The sequence below is a fragment of the Natator depressus genome, chromosome 7 (assembly GCF_965152275.1).
Source record: "Natator depressus isolate rNatDep1 chromosome 7, rNatDep2.hap1, whole genome shotgun sequence".
NCBI classification, from domain to species: Eukaryota; Metazoa; Chordata; order Testudines; family Cheloniidae; genus Natator; species Natator depressus.
In genome coordinates, this window is record NC_134240.1 from 44,972,768 (window position 1) to 44,992,196 (window position 19,429).

Genomic DNA, 19,429 nt, shown 5'->3' on the forward strand with positions numbered 1-19,429 from the left:
TGGAGCTAGGCAGTTCTAAGATGAGTTCTCACTTCTTTCCCATCATAGAATCATAGAATATCAGGGTTGGAAGGGACCTCAGGAGGTCATCTAATCCAGCCCCCTGCTCAAAGCAGGACCAATCCCCAATTAAATCATCCCAGCCAGAGCTTTGTCAAGCCTGACCTTAAAAATATCTAAGGAAGGAGATTCCACCACCTCCCTAGGTAACTCATTCCAGTGTTTTACCACCCTCCTAGTGAAAAAGATTTTCCTAATATCCAACCTAAACCTCCCCTACTGCAACTTGAGACCATTACTCCTTGTTCTGTCATCTGGTACCACTGAGAACAGTCTAGCTCCATCCTCTTTGGAACCCCCTTTCAGGTAGTTGAAAGCAGCTATCAAATCCCCCCTCATTCTTCTCTTCTGCAGACTAAACAATCCCAGTTCCCTCAGCCTCTCCTCATAAGTCATGTGTTCCAGTCCCCTAATAATTTTTGTTGCCCTCCGCTGGACGTTTTCCAATTTTTCCACATCCTTCTTGTAGTGTGTGGCCCAAAACTGGAGACAGTACTCCAGATGAGGCCTCACCAATGTCGAATAGAGGGGAACGATCACGTCCCTCGATCTGCTGGCAGTGCCCCTACGTATACATCCCAAAATGCCATTGGCTTTCTTGGCAACAAGGGCAGACTGTTGACTCATATCCAGCTTCTCGTCCACTGTAACCTCTAGGTCCTTTTCTGCGGAACTGCTGCCGAGCCATTTGGTCCCTAGTCTGTAGCGGTGCATGGGATTCTTCTGTCCTAAGTGCAGGACTCTGCACTTGTCCTTGTTGAACCTCATCATATTTCTTTTGGCCCAATCCTCTAATTTGTCTAGGTTCCTCTGTATCCTATCCCTATCCTCTGGCATATCTACCTCTCCTCCCAGTTTAGTGTCATCTGCAAACTTGCTGAGGGTGCAATCCACACCACCCTCCAGATCATTAATGAAGATATTGAACAAAACCGGCCCGAGGACCGACCCTTGGGGCACTCCACTTGATACCGGCTGCCAAGTAGACATGGAGCCATTGATCACTACCCGTTGAGCCCGACAATCTAGCCAACTTTCTATCCACCTTATAGCCCATACTTCTTTCACTTGCTTGATATCAGTCTTGATAATTCATCGCACTACAAAATCCTTATTTAGAGAGGCTTCACATCAATACATCTAAAAGGCTCAGCTGTTGTTTTTTCAGGTACTGGTCCCTCTGCGTATTCTCTGTGGGGTATGCATGCACTCTATTCACTTGGGACCAAAAGTTCTTCAGTAGCAGTGTCTGTTAATGTATTCCTACATGCCTCCTCATGTTGAAAACCACTGGCATAGATGGCGTTGTGGACCAACTACCTCTTCAGTTCCTTTTCTACAGCTCATGGTCTGGGATGAGATACTCCTGAGTCTGTATTCTCTTCTTTCACTTGACATTTATCTTTAAATAATTGTAAATAGTTATTTCATTTTTACTTTTAGTTATCTTAAGTCTAGTTTACTTAGGGTTAAGGTGGGTGACGGGTTCCTTTCTCACCATGTCCCTCCACGACAATGGGGCCTTATCCTTCAGGATTCTGCCAGTTCAAAGCTTACCTTGCAGGTAACAAACAGTGAACCCCAACACCCGAGTCCCCCAGAGATGTCTCCCTGCAGTGTCCAACGCTTTCCTGAAACATTCATAATAGTTATTAAGTTTGTTGCTTTTTTAAAGACAAAATATACTGCAGCCTGTTCACTTAACTGGTGCACTGAATTGGTTTATAGTAAAAGTTTATTTAACAAAAAGATGTAGGATTAAGAGATACCAAGTATAAGGAATAAAGGGCTACCAACAAAAAAAGTAAAAATACCCTTCTAAGACTGAAATTTAATTTCAGCAAGTTACAATCTTTGCCTAAGCAGGTTTCTCATCTAAATTGAGTTCCCAGAGACTTCAACCTCCTTAGTTGAAGGATTCACTTTTCTTAGATGTACAAGAACTCTGGCCTCTCGTATCTGCCCAGTAATGCATACCAAAATGGCTTTCTGTTTCTGCTGATGTCTCCCAAAGTTCATTGAGCCTGTTAGAGAAGAAAGGAAGGCTTCTTGCTGTTCTTCCCTTCCTGTTGACTTCCCATGCCCCTGCTGATTCTTATGTAAATAGGGCTTCAATTATTTTGATTCCATAATGTTCAATTTACATTGGAGACAGATCCTTCCTGTGTAGGAGAAAACTAGTTTTTCCTTGTGTTTGGTCACAGACTTTGAAGCATAATATCAGTAAGTATCCATAATTCCTCATTTCACCGTGATATGAATCACCATTGTGTCATAGGCTTTCTTAAAAGACCTTAATTGATGCACTTTTATTTCGTATAAAATCAGTATATTTAATTGCTTATCATTTGAGGTTCAGACTCCCTGTCTTTATAGACCAGTAAACCTTTGAAATGTATTCTCAGATTAAGTTGGTCTCTCCTAGTGGGGTATAGATGACATGCTGTCTTCCCTCCACTTCTTAGCTTGATGGTTTTGTTAGCTTATATGTAAATGTATTTGCATTGTCTCTTCCTGATGATCAAGATGGTCAGACAAGCATATACGCATTCTTTTGTCTAAAGCAGACTGGGATTATGCAATGCTTGCCAAACACATTTTAATAACATAATTCTAGCACATATTTATAAATTTGCACATGCCCCATACATACATCATGCAAGAATATTGATGATCAGTGAGTTAGTAGTTTTCCAGTGAGATACTGCGTACCATGTTTTGAGTATCTATCATGACAACAGTGTGTTAGGTGTAGTGAATATGTCAGGTCTGACGAGTTGCTAACACACAGTAGTACAGTAACTCCTTGCTTAATGTTGTAGTTATGTTTCTGAAAAATGCGACTTAAAGTGAAACGACGTTAAGCGAATCCAATTTCCCATAAGAATTAATGTAAATGGGGGGGTTAGGTTCCAGGGAAATTTTTTTCACCATACAAAAGACTACACACACACACCCACACACACACACACACTATAAGTTTTAAACAAACAATTTAATACTGGTACACAGTGATGATGATTGTGAAGCTTTGTTGAGGTGGTGAATTCAGAGGGTGGAATATTTCCCAGGGAATGCCTTACTGCTAAATGATGAACTAGCAATCAGCTGAGCCCTCAAGGGTTAACCCATTGTTGTTAATGTAGCCTCACACTGTACAAGGCAGCACGAATGGAGGGAGGGGAGACAACATGGCAGACAGAGACACACACCGAGAGAGAGATGCGCATTGCCCCTTTAAGTACGCTGATCCCACTCTAAGTACACTACCTTTTTAAGTAGATCAGCAAGTTGAGAAAGAAGCTGCTGCCAGGAAGCTCCCTCCGTCCTGAGCCCTGTCGTGCCCCCCTCCTCCCCCAGCTCTATGGCAATGGGGTAAGCAGGGTGCAGGAGTCGGGGGGAGGGGGACACCCTGACATTAACCTTCCTCTTGTCTCCCCTCCCTCCCCTGCCCCCTGCACAGCAAGCAGGAGGCTCTGGGGAGTAGCTCCAAGGCAGAGGGCAAGAGCAGCACATGGTGGGGGGCGGGGGCGCAGCTGAACTGTTGGCAATTGATAGCCTGCTGGGCGGCTGCCTCACAGGGAACTTAGGGAAACAGGGAGCTGATAGGGGAGCTGCCAGTCCACCCTCGTTCCAAGTCCCCACCAAGTAGCTGCAACGGGCTGCTCTTCCAGCAAGCAGTGGACAAAGCAGGCAGCTGCCAAACAACAGGGAGCATTGCGCAACTTTAAATGAGAATGTTCTCTAATTGATCAGCAACGTAACAATGCAACAACGTTTACCGGGACGACTTTAAGTGAGGAGTTACTGTAAACCACTAATGGGCCTTTGTGTCACAGAGACATCTGGGGCCAGATTTACACAATTGCTGAGCACTCTCAATTGCACCCGAAGTTGATTGGAGCTGTGCTTTGAACATATAAAGTGCTAAGTGCTTTTGAAAATCAGGCCTTAGTTGCCTGTAGTTGGACGCCCAATATTAGTGGACAGTTTTGACAGTTCTGGCCTTAATCATTTTGTGCCTCAGTTTCTCATCTGTAAAATGTAGGTGATTATACTATCTAATCTCACAGAGGTGTTGCAAAGACAAATTCATTAATGTTTGAGAAGCACTCAGTTACTGTGATGAGAATACTACAGAAATGCCCATTAGTAAATTAATATTTTGTGTTCGGTGCAGGATTTGGATAGTATCTGTTAAATAAGGCCTGGGGCTCTATACTGAATATGGAGACTAAAAAGAAGTGTTGAATAAGTACCCATTCACTGAAGGAGGCAGGGGTCCTATGTGAGTGTGTAATTAAAGATTGTATTGTAATGCATAGTTACAAGGGGGCAGAATTAAGATTGCAAGGGTGGTCTTAATACTGGCATTTCCTAACTTTTGAAGGCTTGATATTGCTATTTTAATGTTCTTTTAATGTACTTTTAGGATGGAATATAATGTATATAGTACACTGAATTCCTATCTGTGTTTTTTTCCTCAGGGGGGCTGCAAGTCTCTTATAATCCTTAGTTGTTACTGCTTATTTGCAAATTATTAATTTAGTTTTAAATCTGTAAAAGGCATCCAGTTTAATATCTCTCGTTTTTTTGTATAATATTTAATGTAGTATGGATTTTTAAAACAATGTCTTCCAAAAATATGCTCACTAACTGATCCAATACCCATAATTATAGTTATCACTTATCAGTGCCCTGTTTCTGATAAACATCTGTAAACTGAGTAGAAAGGGTCTTGGAGGGAATCCCAACAATATCTAAAGACAGACACAGTATATCGTAACTTACAGTTTCTGGATAAAAGTTCCCTTTAACTAATCTTTAGTGAGAACTATTTCTTTTTGTACCCAGTTTTATTTTAGCTTAGTTTCTTTCAATGCCCAGCTTGTAAGTGTATTTCCTTAGAAACATTCTGGCATTCAAGGCTGGGGAAGCTAAAGGGAGCCTCAAGACAACCTGCATTGGAATTTAAACATTAGTTACTCATGCTTGTTCAAGTGTGACGTACGTGAAAACCTATCTATTTAGAGTCTGACCTTGTCCATTGAAGAAATGCAATTTACAGGTTAAAAAAATGTTTATGATGTTATAAAGTAGACCAGTAAAGACCTTTATTAAATTGTACAGCAGGACATTTGACCAGTTTAAGATTTAGACAGACACAACATGACATTTCATTGAAAGTGTAGATGTAGTGTATAGAAGAATGCAAGCTTATAGGAATCTGAGCCATGATGCTTCAATGGTTTAACTGTAATCCTGTTATGCACTCTCTTTAAATTCAACCACATACTCGAAGGTTAGAGTTAATCTAGCAGAATGTACTTTCTTGTCAGTAATGAAAGAAGCTTGCAAACCGTTTTCTAAAAAGAATCTTTAGGAAAAGTTTTCTTTAGATTCAGTGAAATTATTATTTACCTATTCTCACATAAGACAATATTGTCTGGGTTTTTTTCTACCTCCAGAAGATTTCTTTAATGTATACTGGGTTATTTTTCAACCCCTCTTTTGTAGTTCAGTGACATTTTGCGAAGAGCCCAACAGAAAGTAGATGATTTTCAGCTTTCCTGATTCCCAGTTCTCAAGTTGTTGCCAACAGGCAATCGTTTTGATTCTCCATTTGGTGTACATTTTCAGTGCAAGCCACTGATCTGATCTTTGACTTACTGTTTATGATCTCGGTTCCACATAAAAAGCAACATTATTCTAAGTGTTTTATAGGCTGATAAAGAAACTTCTTTAACAGGGATCCTGAAGGCACACTAAAATGATAAATGGACTATAGAAAATAATTTGGCAGAGGCAAATATGAACTTTTCAAACACATTAAGAATGGGATTATTAATTACAAGACTCTCAGGTCCCTGTTCTTCCTTCAGATATACCCATGCAAACCTTTAAAATCAAGGAATTCATACAAAAGCCAGTGAAGAGTTATACACATTATTTACCTGGGGCATGATCACCATTGGTACAGATAGATGGGTGTTTGTGTATTTGGTCCATCAGACACATGGTGTCCAATTAGGATACAGGAATTTTTGTTCCCAGCTCTTCCCTTTCTAGGCTCCCCCATCATTCCTTGACTCAGACCAAAGAAACAGCTAGTGTATCATGCTGAAATGCCATTTTGGATCCTCTACTGCCTTAATCTACAGAATGTAAAACAGGTAAAAGACAAGCCAGCTGGGAGCTACAAGCACTGTGCTGGATGAAAGTCTACTCTTTAGTCCCCCATTGTGGGTCCCTTGTACATGAGTTCTCAGATACAGAGATTTTGCTCCTTTGTCTTCTCCATATGGAGCCTCCTGTGGGGGAAAAGCCAAGTAAAATGCCACCGTGCTTCATCTCCCCCTGCAGAACAGGCAGTTTCTTTCAGGCCACACCACAGCAGAAGGAAAATGGGGAGAGTTCCTTTGAGGTGCCAGTGATTTAGGAGGAGGCAGTCATGATAACTGTGTGGTCTTTTTCTCACGCTGAATTCCATGACCCCTTCCAGGACTGATATGTTCACAAGAGATAGGCAGAAGATGCGTGAATGGTGCACTGTGTGAAATGGAGTCAGTGAGGGCAAGCTTTGAAGAAGGGGACAGAAATGGAGGAGGTATGGATTTGCAGTGCTGTACACCAACACCCCCTGAAATTCTCCCTCTTTTTCCAAGTCTGCACCAAAAAGTTATGAGAATCTGAAAATGTGATGAGCAGTTCATGTTAGAAGGGCTAGATATAATTTAACCCCTTGACCAGTTGACCCAGTGACTTGCTTTGCTTTGATCTCACTAAGTCACACAGGAAATGGTTGAACATGAATAAGGCTGCAATTTGGTCATGGAAGTCACGGATTTTGTGATTTCCAAAGACCGCCATGACTTCAGTCAGCGCTGGCTGGGAGCTGCAGGGTTCTCCGCCGCCTGCGAAGGCAGGGAGCTGTGGGATACCCCCACCGCCGCAGTGGCAGGGGGGACCCCCACAGCTTGAAGCTTCCAGTGGAGGGGGACCCTGGAGCTCCCAGCCTTTCCACAGCTTCCCAGGTGCCTCATTTTGTCATGGATATTTTTAGTAAAAGTCAGAGACAGGTCACAGGCTTCCATGAATTTTTCATTATTGCCTGTGACCTGTCCATGACTTTTAGTAAAAATAGCTGTGACAAAATCTTAGCCTTAAACATGAGTCATGATTGTATTACCTTGTTTACTAGTCTTTCATCTCCCCTTTATTTAATCACAGCTATTTTCCTTGATAATACTACTAAAGTAAAAATAAATAAATAAAATAAAATAAATCTAAAATAGGATGTACATGTTGATTTTTGAGCATTTTAAAATATTGCTCTTAAACCAAAACTTTTGATCTCAGATCAAAGTATCCAAAAGCAGCCCCTGCAGGCAATGAACAAGTAAAACACACATTCCACAAAAGCTGCCAAGGGTAGAGCTCAAACTTATAGTACTTCAGTGTAGCTCAGTTTCAGTGGCCACAGTATGTCACCATGTACATTTCACTCTTTTAGTTAATCCTTTTACTCCATATTGGAGTAACAGATTCTGTCCTCAGTATCTTTTCACTATTACTTCTTCAAAGGGGCAGTCGTTGCTGATCAATAGCTGAGATAAATCCCAAGGGATGATACCAATTTGGGGGGAACAGAGCCATAGTTTTATTAAAAAAAAAAGTTATAAGAACCATGTTTTATAAACACATTTTTTTAGGTGGAGTTGTACCTCAAAAACCCCTCTCTCAAATGACCTCATAATTGTACCACTAACCCTGTGCTCCTTGCACCCCCTATGATTTACGGCAAACTGCAAGACAAACTGAACCAGCATGTGGATTTTAGAGTACTTAATATAGTCATCTTTTAAACAGTAAGCCACTCTCCACTTTAACTGTAGGAAAGCTGCCACTCCACTATAATGACTAGGCCAAATGGCCACATCCAAAATTGTTAAATGCCATTAAATAAGATGTTGACAACTTCTTGGGTCGTAAGGCATAAGCATCTGCCTCATAAATTTGTGAGGTGATTACCTGGTCATCTCACACCTTCATCTGGCATTAAAAATTGTATCAGTCTTTGCAGACATTTGTTGATCACTGTGTGCACCAGCCACTGCTGTAAGGTACATCGGCCTCCTTTAGCTCATTGGTGGCAAAATCTGCAGTGAGAACCCCTACTCCTGCGCTGTTCACACACAGCCTCTGGCATGTAAGCTGCTCCCAGCTACTTGCAAGTGAATGACACTGGACAATATCTCCGGTCCCAGAAACAACCTAGGAACCTTCATCTTGCAGTGTCCAGTTATGCCAACTAGACGGTGCAAGCTTATATAAATTCATCAATTTAACAGAGAAATTGATATGTACCAGGCTTGTTCTCCCAAGGGGAGTCTCTGACACACTGCAAACCAAATGCACTGCTTCAGATAGAATAAACAAACAGATTTATTAACTATAAAGGTAGATTTAAGTGATTATAAGTCAAAGCATAACAAGTCAGATTTGGTCAAATGAAATAAAAGCAAAACACATTCTAAGCTGATCTTAACACTTCCAGTATCCTTAAAACTTAGATGCATCTCACCACAGGCTGGGTCTTCAGCCAGGCTCTCCCCTTTGATCAGTGGTTCAGTCACTTGGTCGTGGTGGTGTCTGTAGATGTAGGTGGAAGAGAGAGAGCATGGCAAAATGTCTCTCCCTTTTATCATGTCCTTTCTTTCCTCTTGACTTTGTTTCCCGCCCTCCCCTTCAGGGAGCATTACCTCATTGCAGTGCCAAATGCCCAAAGGAAAGGGGTGACTCCCTCAAGGGTTTAACAGATTCTTTTGTTGCTGCCTAAGCCAGTGTCCATTGTTCCTGTGAGGCTGTCCTGGGTTTGTACCATTCATGCCCTGACAAGGTGTGAACTGCCTCTCTGTTCTTGGAGAGTTTTTGCATGGGCTTGCTTTAAGCCATGAGGATACATTTTCAGCCTCGTAACTATATACATGAAATTATAATCTATAACATTACTATAACATTACTGTAACAATTACTATAACATCACTATAACAACCATGCTCAGTGCATTATGAGCCTTCTGAAGACACCCAACATGACAAACTTTGCATTGGATACCACACAATCATTTTATAAAGATTAACATGGGGGTGTAGGGTGTACCCCTGAGGTACAGAGCATCACACTGAGAATTTAGAGAAATACATATTGACTCAATATTGTAACCATTTTCTAACATTAGCTTTAGTTTGTAGTGAGGCACAATTATAAAACTCTTGGATAAATGGATTAAAATTAAATGTTGCAAAGACGGTGGGAAAACCAAATGAAAGTTTGTTTTGAGAATTTGGTTTTACATGTAAAAAATGCATTTTATTTTATTTAAATAAATCTTCAATTTCTGTTATTTATTTGGAGCTAGCATGAGTACACAAGGGGAAGGTGAGGGGGGAAATGACTGCTTTCTTTCTCTCTCTTTCACACCCTGCATAAGGGGGGGACAGCAAGTAGCCTAAATTTGGTGAGGAGTAGGTGAAACCATGGCCCTACCCGCCACAAAAGCTCACAGAGCTGGCTAGGTTCAGAGAGCAGGGAGAAATGTGTATCATCCAAGAGGAAGGGCAGTGAGTGCACGCCTCTAGTGTTCTTTGCAGTGCTGGGATTGTGCCTCTTGAAGCAGTTTCTCCTGGAGCTTCTTTAGAGTCAGTGTAGCTCCTACATCACTCCTCTACTCAGATCTGTGAATAAATTCCACAATCTAGCACTTGATATTTCAGAAACACTGATGCCTGTCACAGATTATTTTTGTGTTTTGTTTTTTAATTGCTAGAATACTAGAAGCTTGAGATACACTTTACTTCCATAGTTCTTGCTAGTTGTTGTACGATAGCTAGCATTTGTATTTGTTCCATTTAAAAGGCCAAGTAAAGGAACTGATGGCTCCGATAATATAAAAAGCAGATTATTACACTAAATCACATTATATTATTACCATACCGTGTGCTCAGATGGTGTGGAGGAATCCTGCTTCTCCTTCTATGGGTGTGGAAGACCCTGAACACAGTGGAACTAGTGTGATTCTTCTCCTTAGTTGGTGGACAGGAAGCCCACACAGAGACTTTGTAACCCACTGCATTAAAGGGTCTCGGGGCTGAGGAAGGTGCATAGCTAGTGGATCCATAGAGTAATGGATTTGTTGGTCAGAGTGCTGAACATAGGGGAGAGGATCAGCATAGTCTTGAGGAGAAACCTCATTCCTGTGGAACTCCCCAGGCACAACCTGGTTACTTTGGCTGTGGGATGGGCATAGGATGGCGCATAAGGGATATTAGCACATCATAATCAGAAAGACTCTAATATTGAACTTTACTAGAATGATAATTAAATAGTGCCCTCATATAATTAGGAAATACTCCCTCTCTTTGCAGGTTCCTTGCAGGGAGATAATGGAGTGACAGTTGTGCTACTTCCTGAAGATATGTAATGTTGTTCAGCATAATAGAGGGCTATTGCTAGAATATTGTGTTTAAAAATTCTTAGAAGTGTTTAACATTTAATAGACTATAGACATTAGAAATGCAAAGTGCCTATTTTTCTTTAATTGGCTGTAATATTAATAATAATAATGTCTTTGTGTCACAAAGTAAATTTGATTAAAAAAAAGAAAACAATGTAAACATTCCTATGGGCTTCAGAGCTCAATTTAGAGCCCCTGGAAAGGCAGTCCGATTGGCCAGTTTTTGGAGAGCATGTTGTAATAATTGTTCTTTTCTATATATATTGCTTACATGGATTTCAGGTCATTTTTGTTGTTTTCTACCTTTTCATGAGAGCCTTTGTAAACAGTATTTTTCTGTTTTACAGACAGTATGAAACAGTAGTTCCACTTGAAGATTCTGTTGTGACTGAAGTCACAGCAACGCTCCAGGAATGGGCTATCCTCTGGAAACAGCTGTATGTGGTAGGTACAGTGAGAACATTGTTTTTTATTCCACCGTGTGTAGAAACAAGTGTTGTGTTTCACACCATTTACTCCATCTAAGAAATGATTGTTGTACGTGTGACATGTTGGGAACCTGTGGAATAATATTAGCAAATTATTCTGGAAGTGACTTTTAGAGGTAGTAAGCATTTGCGGCTGCTATTGACTACATCTGAAATTGTGGACGGTCTCAACTCTTCTGTTGTCTAAAATTTCCATTGCCAAAAACTGATGGTGAGTTTTATAGATTAATCATTCAACATTTTAAGGATTCTTATGGTATCTGTGTGTGAATAACTCTGTTTAATAACACATGAACTTCAAGGACTACCTTTAAGAACTTTTCCATAAATGACTCTGAAGGATTATTCAACACAGTTTGTAAATGTAAATATTTCCTATAGCGTAGCATCAGCTTCTTCAAAACTTACCTAATTGGTGCTCGAAAACAGAGAGAGCCCTACCAAAATAAATTCTGAGTTAGATCATTGTCTCTCTTCAGAAATAAAAATGTGTTAAATAAATTAAGAGAAGACTTCTTGAGTTGATTTTCTTTTAAAATTAACTTTCTTGGTAACGTTCTTGTTTTCATTTGATGCTACATTTGGTTCAAGTTTTCTGGCCACACAAAATTTTGAGAAATGGCTGGCCTGATCCCATTGTCAAAGGGAACAAAAAGCAAGAAAGGCAGCTTGCATATTTGAAAATTTCTTTTCCTTTTCTTTTATTGTCTATCTATGATTACTGTATCTGCTGTATTAGGGCCAGAGACACCAGGTGAGCCATGCATGAAACTTCCCTTGACTTAAAAGGAATTTCTCCATGTATTGCTGGTGTGGCTTTGCTCCTTTATTAAGCCTGAATACTAGTAGTCTATTTTCCATCTACAGTACATAGTGTTATTCTTGGGGGGATTCTGCATCACTGCGCATGTGCAGAATTTATGTCCACCGCAGATTTCTTTGATTTCCCAAAGAAAAATGACTTTCTGACGGGAAAGCAAAGGGAAGCCACAAGAACAGTCATGCGACCCTCCCCAGCAGTATGTTATGGGTGCCCAGGGCAGCCACAGAGAGGTAAATCACTGTGGGGCAAGGGACGGGATTGGGGAAGACCTGGCTGATGGCTCCTTCCCTGCATTGGGCTCAGCTGCTGACAAGACTTCCTCTTAACCTGCATGGCATCTGGGGCCGGGTCAGACCCACGTCCAGATTTTTCCCCCAACTGCTGGAAGCTTTGCAAACTCCGCCTTCCCTTGCCAGGTGACAGACTTTTCAAATTAATAATAATGTATCACTATATCTCTTCATATATGTAAGAAGCATTATCAAAGCTGCACAGCACTTGTGTATAGGTTCAGAAGTGAGTATTATCCCCATTTTACATATGGTGAAACTGAAGCAGGGAGAAGTTAAGTCATGGCTAAATTGGTTGAGGGCACACATTGAATCAGTGACAGAGCCAAGACTAGAATTCAGGAGCTCCTGGCTTTCAGGCCCACATCCATACCACAGGGCCACATTGGCACTCATTTATCTTGTAATGTTCATTGTAAACGCTAGAGTGCTATTAGGTCTGGCTCTAAGCAGGGCTGGCAGAAATTTTTGATTATACAAAAACTGTAACTTGAGCATTTAAAAAAAATCTCATTTAATTAGTATACTATTTAGCTTCCTTAGTAATGAGATATATTGTTGCTGTACTGAGTCAGCCTTGTAGGAAAGTCCCATACTGTGGGTGTCATTAAAAAGCTAAGTTTACCATTCAGTTATTCTAAGGATTTGTCTACACCTGTGATACTCAGATGTCAGTTGTTCAGAGCCAAAATTAGCAATCAACATTATCCAAAAGAGCAACAGTAGTGTGAATTCATTGTTTCATTTACTATAGTACTATATATTCTTATTTAAACAGTATGACGGGAAATATTTAGTGTGTGTATATATGTATAAAAATATAAAATTCTCACAGCAAAACTACAATTGGTTAGTAACATAGTAAAAGCATCTGATTGGCTAAAAACTTAGATTGGGTAAATTAAATCACACAGTGTTTTAATATCATGTGCTGCAGAGAGCCACAGGAGACACATTAAAGAACCACTTGTGGCTTGCAAGCCTCAGTCTGAGTATCACTGGCCTACACAATGAAAGCTATGCACAGGCTAGCCTACTTGAATCTAGCTAGGGCAGGTGATAATAGCAGTGAAGACATTGCAATGTGGGCTTCAGAGTGTGCTCATGAGTAGGGCCCTACCAAATTCACAGTCCATTTTGGTCAATTTCACGATCATAGGATTTATAAAATCGTAAATTTCATGATTTCAGCTATAAAAATCTGAAAATCCACAGCTTTTGTAATTTTAAGGATCCTGACCCAAAAAGGAGTGTGGGTGTGGAGGTGTCACAAGGTTATTGTAGGAGGGTTGTAGTACTGCCACCCTTACTTCTGTGTTGCTGCTGGTAAGGCACTGCCTTCAGAGGTGGGTGTCTGGCCAATAGCTGCCACTTTCCAGTTGCCCAACTCTGAAGGCAGACTTAAGGGTGGTAATATCGTGACCCGCCTTAAAATAACCTTGCAACCCCCCTGCAACTACCTTTGGGTCAGGACCACCAATTTGAGAAACGCTGGTTTCCCCTGTGAAATCTGTATAATATAGGGTAAAAGCACACAAAAGACCAGAGTTCATGGGGGAAGACCAGATTTCATGGTCCGTGACACGTTTTTCATGGCTGTGAATTTGGTAGGGCCCTACTCATGAGTCAGGATCTGTGTTGCATTTTTAATGCCTGTGTTGAAGCATGTGCTGTGGTGTCTTCACTGATGTTTTTACTTGTGCTAGCTGGATTCAGTCTACATCAGACAGGCTAGCCTATGCGCAGCTCTTGCCGTACAGACATACCCCCAAGTATGAGGAAAAAACTGTTGTGTATCATGTACCTGTGTGTGATAACTATTAGCAAATTATTACTTGATAATAGTGATCGTGGTTCTTAGAGACATGCAAAGCAAAATATGTAGTATCTCTCAGGCTCTATGAATAGGCTCAGCATTTTTAATAGTGTTCTTTACATAGATTTTGATTTGAAAGGCCAACTGCATATTAATTTAAGAAGTCCTCGAACAATTAGGATGCATTGTAAGATATGGATCTGTCTTCTGGATTTGTGAGTTAGACAATAGGAATAAAGATGTGACCTTCCATCCATGTAAGATTCTCTCGGTCAAAGTTGCTTGCCTTCAAATGTGTTGATTCATTTTTTTTATATATATATATATATAAAATGAATTATTACTTATGCAGAAATATGTAAATACTCTTAAATTTTGAGTTAATTATGTGGTCGGTGGGAAAAAATCTTCATAGAAAAGCTAAGTGGCTGCTCTGTTTAAATAACTCATAATGCATATTATATCTGTACTTTTTCATTTTCTTTGGTTAAAAGACTGTTTTCTTGAATCAACATCAGGCTGAAATGTTTGAAATACTGTGAGGTAAATTTTCTTTCTAGATATAGTACTTTTGCTATTGTGAGAAGCAGCAATGGATATTGGGTTTTAAGAGAACTCACTCTTGCTTCTTTGAAAACATGCCATTCTAACAATAGTGTTTGAATAACATAATTTAATGTGCCATGGCTTCTCATAGAAATATCATCTCCCTTCACAAAACATTTTCCTGATATTCTTCTTAGAATTCTATAAACCTTGGCTGTGAATCCTGAAGAGTACTTAGTGCACTAATATGCTTCCCTTCATAAAGCAGCCCCACCTGTGTGTATTTGAACTCATAGCTTCTAACTGCAGCTCTGTTAACTTGTAGTGAGCCCATATGTCTAGCCACTTTGCTGACAACGGAAGAATTTTAACAGCTAGAGGGACACATATAACATCTATGGAAGCAGTTATTAAACTCTCTCCATCAAAGTATATGGAGTCAGGGAAATTTTCTACTTGTTTTCATAAAATCTTAACTGTTCTCTTCTTTCCCTGTGCCCCTTCCCCACACACAATGTTGCCCCTATGTAGTCCGTTAGGGGGAGTGGCTCTGTGGCATTGCACTCTATATTTTTATAAAAATATGTTTATAAGTGTGGAAATGATGTAACTGGAATATGCTTTATGCAAAACATCCCTTGTAAGGTATCATTACAAAGCTCATAATCTGAGTGTGGTCATCCTAGTTGTATGAATGTATCATTCTTGTATCCGAAACTAGGAATATGAAATATAACTCTGAGGTCCTATTGTCATTATGCAACGTGTGGGCCATTAATGGTGGTTTGGAATCATGATGGCTCCCATTAACCAGGACAATTGGTTGTAAATGGCTCTGTTTACTTGTAAGACTTCCTGTATACATGTGTGCCAGTGACTGGGTAATGAAGTCTAACAGAACATATGATCATATCACCTGAACTGGAATCCATCTTTAACCTGGTGCTTTTCCATTTAGAAGGAGGGGTGGGAACCGAGAGAGAGACAAAAGATTCCCACCATGTGCCAAAGCTATTAAAGGGGGTGGAGCAGAACAAAGGGGGTCCCAGTCATGTTGAATCCGCTGCTTTTCACCTGAGATGCCTGCTGGAACTAAGAAGGTCTGTACCAGGGGAAAGGACTGGGCCCAGACTAGGAAGGAGTCTAGTCTGTGAAAGAAGCTTATTGGAACATCTCTGAGGGTGAGATTTACCTGTATTCAGTTTCTTAATGTATTAGGCTTAGACTTGCGTGTTTTTGCTTTATTTTACTTGGTGACTTATTTTGTTCTGTCTGTTATTACTTGGAACCACTTAAATCCTAATTTTTAGTCTCAGTAAAATCACTTTTGTTTATTATTGTACCCAGAGTAAGTGATTAATACCTGGGGGAGCAAACATCTATGCACATCTCTCTATCAGTGTTATAGAGGGTGGACAATTTATGAGTTTACCCTGTATAAGCTTTATACAGAGTAAAATGGATTTATTTGGGGTTTGGATCCCATTGGGAGCTGGGTGTCTGGGTGCTGGAGACAGGAGTACCTGCTGAGTGGTTTTCAGTTAAAGCCTTAGCTTTGGGGATGTGGTTCAGACCCTAGGTCTGTGTTGCAGCAGGCTTGCGTGTCAGGCTTAACAAGACAGGGTTCTGGAGTCCCAAGCTGACAGGGAAAACGGGCTCAGAGGTAGTTTCAGCACATCAGGTGACAGTCCCAAGGGGGTCTCTGTGACCGAATCCGTCACAGGCTCCTCCGCCTCTGGGTCAGTGGGTGGCCAATCTTGTGTCTCTGGGGGTTGCCTTACGTGGGGAATCAGTGGGGCAACGGGAGATGTGAGCTCGGGCCTGTGATCAGGGCTAAACAACAAACCCAGTTACGGAGCCCCAGCCCCAGGTCAGGACAGGACAACAAAGGGTCTCGGGCTCAGGCCTGTACTCAGGCTGGGCAGCAAACAGTCAGTTAGCCCAGGCCCTTGATCAGGGCAGGGCAGGAGAGAATCTGAGGGCTCAGGCCTGCACTCAGGCTGAGCAGCAAACAGTCAGGTCTCCTAACTCTGGTGGAGGCCGAGAAGTGCAGGCTTCTCACCTAGGAGAGGGGGAGACTGCCACCCATGGATTGGGGTGGCAGGGGGAGGATGCAGGTCCACCCACTCCACTGCTTCCCGGCCCAGGGCCCTAACAGTGACAGTGCGGTCTGCCACTGGGTCAGCGGGGATCCTGAAGGCAACACGCTAACGCGCTTGGTGTTAGCGTTGCCGCCAGACAGGGATTGGGCCACTTCCCCACTCCCCCTCAGGGTGTACCTGGCTCTGTAGAGGGTCATCCTGGGTTGTTGGCGAAGAAGGCCTCTGTCTGTGCTTGCAGCTTCTCCGTGCTTGGGTCCGTAAACGGCCCTAGTGGTCCTGGCCAGTCCTCGGCTCCCTCAGGGTCTGCAGCGGCCTCCTAGCTTGGGAGCTCACAGGAGGCGTCTGGCTCCTCCGGTGGCTGCCTCCCAACTGAGTTCTCCGGCATGCCTTTTGTACTTCCAGTCCCGCCCCACTGACTTCCGGCAGGAGGGTTAAGCGTGGCATGGCTCCGCCCACTGGGGTTCAATGAGGGGTTCCTCCTCCTCCAGGTCTGTGAGCGGCCAGTCCGCCCCACTACACCCTGTTATAGAGAAACAATCCTGCAATGAAGTCTTGGCGGCCGAATAAAAATTTTCAAATACTTTGTTTTAAAGAGTAAATCGATTAGTAACATTTCCCCTACATGTAGTTTGTTTTTTATTTTGGATTTTCAAAGTTTTTTTTTTAATAAAATATTTTCATTTCATCTCTAAAGGAATTAACTATGAGACCAGTGAAAAGAATACATTTGCATTAGAAAAATGAACTGCTAAAGGTCCTAATCCGTTGAGTAATCCTTGTATAAAATGAAACTATATTTTCTTCTTTGAGTGCTGGTCCCTATGTGACTGTGTTCCAGGTGCTTGGAGTTAGAGAATTTTTGCAAACCATGTCTGGTCAGTGCATACATCCTTGCTTTCCTCATATTTCCAACCAAAGGCATGAAGTGCAGAGCGGACCAACCCCCTCTCCAGTTTCTTCTTACCGCTGCATGACCTGGGTTGGAACCTACAGTGTCCAGAGCTTTCCTTCAATTACTCCTATCTGTAAATATTTCAAAGATTGCCTCAGTGTCTTGTATGTAGTTCTTTATAATGAGCAAGTCTGTAATAGTTTTTATAGCCATTTAGCAGAGTTTTTTCTAGTTAGTTAGATTCCTTGCCTTGGGGTCTGCCCACCTCCCCTATTACGGGTATTGGATGGTGCCCGGAACTCCAGGCTTCAGAAATTGTGTGTCCTGCCCCTGTTCCATCCTGGTCAGCGATGATCACCAGCACTGTTTATACTGTTTCAGGAAGGCACAGAGCGTGGCTAGGTGAAATATCTGCCGCTTTTTTTCCCTAGCCAGACCTGTGAGATGAGGGAACTCTGGCTTAGAAAACACCTCATGGAGAAGGCCATGAAGCTGCAATCAGACCCAGGCCGAAAACCACCCCCCTCCCACAGTATGTTGGCCTGAATTGATATGGAGCATGCCTCCTGCCATGAGGTCCAACTCTGTTTCAGTCGAATCCATACCTATGGATCCCTCCCCCGTATTGTGCAAGCGTACTCTGCCTTTCCAAGCATAAAAGCAGGTCTCTCCCTAAGTCTGCTTTGAAGATGTCTGATACGGACATACTACATCCAAGGGTCATGACTTTAAAGTCCATAAGACTAGGGCTCACCAGTAGCAGATCCCCGTACCAGCCAAGTCCACTCCACCAGTACGGTCCAAGTCAAAAAGCCAGGATCCGTCAGTTCTGGCATGATCAGAGCTTCTACCACTGATGGTATTGTCATGTCTTAACACTCCAGCCTCATGAAGCCCCCCTCCTCCAATCCATTTGACATGAGTGGATTGGACCCCTCACACTCCAGGGATATCAGAGACTTATGCTACACCGAAGCCTCAGTTTCCACCATCATCGGGCCCTTCTCTCACTAGGGAGATTTTGACTCCACTGGGGGATGCTATCTTTGACAGAAGCCTATCCCCTCTTCTGTCTGCCAGCTGTGCCTTTCTTCTGTTCGAACTGTTGGTACCACCATTGGATCCGGACCCTTTCTTCTCTTCCTTGGGAGAATCAGAAACACCAAAGGAGCAATTTTCTTCTTCTCTGAGACGTGTTAGTCCAGACAGGAGATCCAGAGCCTCCTGGTACCAACCTCCATCTCAATATTTATCACTTTGGGGATTCCCTCCTGAACCATCATACAGGCCATAATGGGAAACAGGGTTCTGTATGCAAGATGTATAGAATCCATGCATTCTCCCAGACTCATTCTACCATTCCCTTTTGAGGGAACTGTCAGAGCCTCCTCCTGACCGTACAGAAGAGGAAGAATATGAACTGGTTCTGTCAGTACAGAAAAGATTGTCTTCATTTCCCAAAGAAGCTGTCACCCCAGCATCTCAGTCCCCTCCAGATGACCACAAACCGTTTCTGGATTTATTGTGAAGGTTGCAGAGGGACTCCAAATCTCCCTAGAGGAGGTCTAGGACCCTCAGCACAAACTCCAGGATATCCTACAAACCACTAGATCCAGTCAAATACAATTCCAGTTCATGAAGCTGTTGTGGAACCTCCAAGCACAGTCTGGCATACACCAGCCTCGGGTGCCCCTATTCCCAAGAGGGCAGAGAAATGCTGTTTCATTCCAGCTAAGGGAGTAGAATCTCTCTTTACCTACTCTGCATCAAACTTTCTGGTCATCCAGGCTGCCACAGAGAGCTCTAGATATCTCAGATCCACTCCTCCTTCTTTGAGGAATGTCCCTGTTGGTGCTCCACTTTAGGTGTTTTGGTGCCCTGCACTTATAATCAGAG

General features: G+C 42.1%; 1 protein-coding gene across 6 annotated transcripts in view; it reads left to right on the plus strand.

Annotated features, from left to right (window-relative positions):
- Positions 1-19,429, plus strand: part of DOCK3 (dedicator of cytokinesis 3) — a 628,721-nt gene that overhangs the window by 173,975 nt on the left and 435,317 nt on the right. For all 6 annotated transcript variants that reach the window (XM_074958290.1, XM_074958294.1, XM_074958289.1 and 3 more), the window contains exon 5: positions 10,924-11,020. In XM_074958290.1, the coding sequence (XP_074814391.1) occupies positions 10,924-11,020 (97 nt within the window). The remainder of the gene's footprint in view (positions 1-10,923; positions 11,021-19,429) is intronic.